The sequence below is a fragment of the Alosa sapidissima genome, chromosome 14 (genome assembly GCF_018492685.1).
Source record: "Alosa sapidissima isolate fAloSap1 chromosome 14, fAloSap1.pri, whole genome shotgun sequence".
Classification (NCBI taxonomy): Eukaryota; Metazoa; Chordata; class Actinopteri; order Clupeiformes; family Clupeidae; genus Alosa; species Alosa sapidissima.
Window position 1 is genome coordinate 11899089 of NC_055970.1, and position 5202 is coordinate 11904290.

Consider the following 5202-nt stretch of genomic DNA (forward strand, 5'->3'; position numbering starts at 1 on the left):
ACTTCAGCTGTGATTGTATACCATTATTGGAGTAATTGTGCATATGAGTCGATAACTAATTAATTATATTATTATTCAGTACCACTGCACTTCTTTCGATGGCCTCTCTGCTGTAAGCCATGACCTTGTGTGGTATAGGATTTACTGGTGAAAAGTATATGCTCTGGGAGGTTTCGCCATTGGAATGTGGATGCAGAAGATTAGAGGAGATGATGATTAATATGGATCATGTTTGTGTGACGACTATGTGACATCTTTATGGGTCATGTTTGTCAGCTATAGGAAGCCCAGTGTGGTATTTTCAGTTCCTGTCTGATATTTGGGTTGCTGCAGTATTCCGTGTATATCGTGTATATTTGAGTACTAGTATGTGTCAGTGTGCTCCTATATGTGTATGTGGGCTCTGTCTTATCTGTACATCTAGCTTGTTAGTGTGTGTGAATGTGTGTGTGTGTGTGTGTGTGCTAATGGGTGGGTGCTAGTGTGTGGATCACCATGTACTGTATAAGTGCTCATGCATTTTGGCCTGTTTGAATGTAGCGTATATCCCTCGTTGAGCCAAGACTGTAGTCTGTTGAGTGCAGCTCCTGACGTCTGGATTAGTGGGTCAGACGGCCTGAAGGTCACTTAGACTGAGAGGCGCACGTTCGCCAACCCCTCAGTAATCCCACTGACCAGCACCACTCACTCACTCACTGACCCACATCCTATTGCCAAGGCTCAGAGACCTCACGGCCATGTTAACTTGCTCTGGTCTAATTCTTAAACTCCATCTTTGGCTCTCCGTCTGAACAGGTTAAATGCCATTCATTGTTTTACATTTAACTGAAGCGGCACTATTTATTCCAAGCAACCTTTGTTGGCAAGACTGTAAAATATCAAGCACAGGTATGCATATAAAATGAAATGCATCTCTGTAATGTGGTTTTAATGTAAGAATATCTAATGAAGACCTTGTATAGGCCATGTAATATCTTGGAATTGGCCATGTCGCCTGTTTAGTGTTTTTATCAAGGCTTGCCCTGTGCTCCAATACCTACTAATTCACCACATGCATGCACTTTATAATGAATGACCACCACCATATAGTTGTTCACTAACTATAATGTGTGCCATATAGTGAATGAGTAGATGTTAGAAACGGGCTCTCCTAAACTTAAAGGACCTCAGACAAGGGCTTTGAGACACAGGCCAATATGACTAATGTTGTGTGTGTGGGCTTAGGTTCTGTAGATGGGGTTGTTGGCCCCTGCGTCTGCAGATGTGCCAGCGGGCTTGTCGTCTTAGCCTGAATACTTGTTGCCGTTGGCTGGTCTGTTTCTGGGTTATGGCTGGCGTCGGTAACCGGCGGATTACACGTGTCCTCTTTCCATGCCAAACTGCCCTGACGCAGGAAGCGCTGAGGAACAGCGGGAAAAGATGTTGAACAGCAAAGGGCTGAGTGTATGCGAAGGATGACATGTGTGTGTGTGTGTGTGTGTGTGTGTGTGTTTGTGTGTGTGTGTGGCGGTGGGGGGAGGGGGTTCCTTTCACCATGAATACACGAGGAAAAATGGCCACATTGCACCTAATTCCATTATTTGTACTAAAGCGATTAGGCCTGTTGGCCAATCCTATTGGACGGAGGGTACGGGTGAAGGCCTGTTGGCCAATCCTATTGGACGGCGGGTGCGGGTGAAGGCCGGCCCTGCTCGTGGCTCTGGGCGAGTGAGCAGAGGAGCCGGGGGGAGGGGAGGGACAGATGGGTGAACACATGGCACATTCCTCCTCTCCTCTCCTCCACTCTCTCTCTCTCTCTCTCTGTCCAATCTCTCTCTCTCTCTATCTCTCTCTTTCACTGCATCCCTCCTCCCTCTCTGATGGGCTAATCTTTCTGGGGGAAAGAGAGGATAGCTGAGGGAGGGGAAGTATAGGAAGGGGGGGGTAAGGTTAGCCTCCTGAGCATGCACTCTCGCATTCTCTCTCATTCAGACAGACACACACACACACACACACACACACAGACACACACAAATGCACACACACACACACTATCCCAGCAGATTTGGATTGCGCCACGGGCTGTTAGTGTGCTCGCAGGATGGGAATACGTCTGTTGTGTGTGTGTGTGTCGTCGCTCCATGGGGAGTAATGTGAGTGTCGTAGCTGCCTGGGGGTCCTGGACAGAAAGAATTTCACCTGCGGAAAATACCTGTTGATACTGACTGGACAACACCATTTTGAAAGGGGGACGTAAATCAATTTTTTGTCAACTTTTTCTTTTTCTCACATGCTGAGGAAATACCCGCCTGCTTGAACTACATGACTTTATCTACAATTATCTGCGATATGGACCCATGTTTGTCATGCTAGAGACTACATTGCGTGGGCACCCGCTAGTCAGGGACTCTCAGGATTAATGCCGGGGTTTTACAGGAGATTGTGAGGGATTGCCATGTCGACGGCCCAGGCAGTGCACCCCAATGGGGTGTATAGCTACTTCCTCAACATGGTGGCCTACCAGGTGAGAAAGAAGTGCTTTAATAGGCTGTCAAACGTGTGTTGGTTTTCACAGGTGGGTGGTTGGGAGATGAAGTGTCAAAGAGTGCAGCTGTCAACAGGTTGGTTGTGGGTGTGGGTTGAAAGTTGAGGACAAGTTGAATCATGAAAGGGAGAGTTTGGGCAGTTTAGGGTGTCAAGAAATAGTTTGTTAGAACAATGTTTTTGAGTAGTCCTCCAGTTACTACTCTGTTGTAGACTTTTATTTAATTTAATTCTTACTGTATTGTTTCTGGCATGTAGGGTGTACTGTGAATTCCCACAGACTCATCTCTCTCTCTCTCTCTCTCTCTCTCTCTCTCTCTCTCTCTCATTTTTGTCTCTCTTTCTCCATCTCTTTCAAACTGACATGGCCATTGTGACAGTGTGAAAAAGAATGGGCTTCAGAGTACTCTACTAATGAGAGGAGTGAAAGGAGTGTGTGGTCTCTCTCTCTCTTTCTCTCTCTTTCTCTCTCTCTCTCTCTCTCTCTCTCTCTGTCAGGCATGCATGTCACATGTTTTTTTAATAATTCAGTTCAGAAAATAGTTTTTAGAAACACTGGAAGGCTACAATTATAATTATATTATGCAAAATGTGTGTGTGTGTGTGTGTGTGTGTGTGTGTGTGTGTGTGTGTGTGTGTGTGTGTGTGTGTGTGTGTGTCAGGGAGGGCGAATAATTGTGAATATGTCCTTTGATACTCAGAGAGATGATTAAATATTAAGATCCATCTCAAGCTATTTTTTGTGTCCGAACAATGTCCTCAATCAATTCATGCCTTTTAGATGCCAATAATATCTCATTGACCAGACACATGGCTCTGTTAGATGTTTCCTAAACCTGCATGGTTTAGTAGTGGTTCACTGGTGTCACATTAGTGCAAGTGTGGTACAACAGTTGGGGAAACAAGGCATTCAAGAACTCGGCGCCGATGTTACGACACCACAAAGCAAGCCAGTTGCCATGGGGACCCCAACAATGTGGGCTGTTACTTAACAATCTAATCCACGCTGGCTCGTTAGCCAGATGGACAATGCCAGACTACCTGACATGATTGATGAAGTTGATGAAGATGAACATATTTTCAAAGTATCAGTTTAGTGAATCAGAGAAGCATTTTAGGCATTGTAAGTGTATGAAGACATTTAAAGGTTTAAGACTATGGGGTTTGATGTGAATGATATGAAGTACCCTACCCAATTCTTAAAAAGTCCAGCAGTTCACGGTTACGTAAGAGGTGGGGAGGCCTCACTAGGCAGTCCAAGTTTGGTTTGTGTGCTTTAAATCAACCAAATCTTTGAATTTGAATTTCTTTCTGGGAAGACACAGCAGTGATGGTTGTAAACAGGTCAGATGGTCCTCACACTGACTGACTGATTGGAAAAAAGCACAAAATCATGAATGAATCAGCCCATTGTGACCAAGTCTAGGGCGGGAAATATGATGCAATCAGCCATGATCTTCCTAAAGCGCTGCTATCCCACTAGAAGGACATTTCATATACGAGAGAGATCTAAACAGGTGATCTTTTTTTTCTTGAGTGTGTGAGATGCACACCTCTTATACAGTACATTCAACAGAAAAAGAAAAAACAGTCATTGGGAAAAATATGCCAGATTATGCAAATATGTCAATGCATATTTTGTCTGCAAACTTATTCGCTGGACAATATTTACACTGAATTTGGTATGTAAGAATATCAGTTACATTGTGCTCTGGTGAGGACTGACAACAATATGAATTGATAATTAGAGGTATATTCCTTAAATTCGCAATGACTCTTTAAGCGTTTCTCAGTCATTTCATCATTTATTTGGTGAAACCAGCCATTAGCATTGAGAATGCAGGTTATCAAGACAAGAAACATTGATTCTTTACCATTTATCTTGTAGAACACAGTTTGATTTGCTTTAGTGCCACACTAAAGCGTATCTGTTTAAAACATATACCGGTAAATGCGAAAGTACAATGGAATATGTACCATGGCAATGTCTACTTATGAAAATATGGACAGAGCTGCCACACTCTCACATCTCTTCGTATATTATTTATTATTTCAGACTGACGTTTCAGCAAACAGCCTTTCTCAAGGTTTTTTGCTTATGAAAAACATATAATCACAACCTAACACTTCATTTTTGAGACACACACACGCACACACACACACACACTGTTGCGAACATTGAGATGATAGTATTGGTCATTTTCTTGGTGATTGTATTTTTGGATTATTGTCTAGCCATAGACTGATACTAAATGACTGAGTGAATAATAAAAAGGTCCTCTTTGCCCTAAATTTGTGCCATCAACATGAGCAGCTTTGTAGTGGTCACATGGCGAAACATGTCAAACCAGATGTGTTCCTGTGCATCTGATCCACAGTGACTCCTTAAGTAGTCCCCTGATAGAGCTCACTAGCCCCTGAGACAGTCATCAAATCAAGACCAGTCCAGCTGGTTGTGATATGATCATGTGGGGAATTATTTCTCATGCCATAACTGACCAACAGATGAATCGCTGGGCTGTCACTGAAGCCCTCTCCCTCCAAATATCCCAAACCATACTTCAAGGATGGGGGAAAAAGAGAGACAGGGATAGAGAGAGAGAGAGAGAGAGAGAGAGAGAGAAGGGCTTCCACCAGTAATCGGTGGAAATGTCAACTCATCAGGAGAATGGCCTTTAG

General features: G+C 43.7%; 1 protein-coding gene across 1 annotated transcript in view; it reads left to right on the plus strand.

Annotated features, from left to right (window-relative positions):
* Positions 1-1980: 1980 nt before the first annotated feature.
* The window catches only part of serinc4 (serine incorporator 4), a 19216-nt gene continuing 15994 nt past the window's right edge, over positions 1981-5202 (plus strand). The window contains exon 1 of the mRNA XM_042062601.1: positions 1981-2503. Within this exon, the coding sequence (XP_041918535.1) occupies positions 2435-2503 (69 nt within the window). The 5' untranslated portion in view covers positions 1981-2434. The remainder of the gene's footprint in view (positions 2504-5202) is intronic.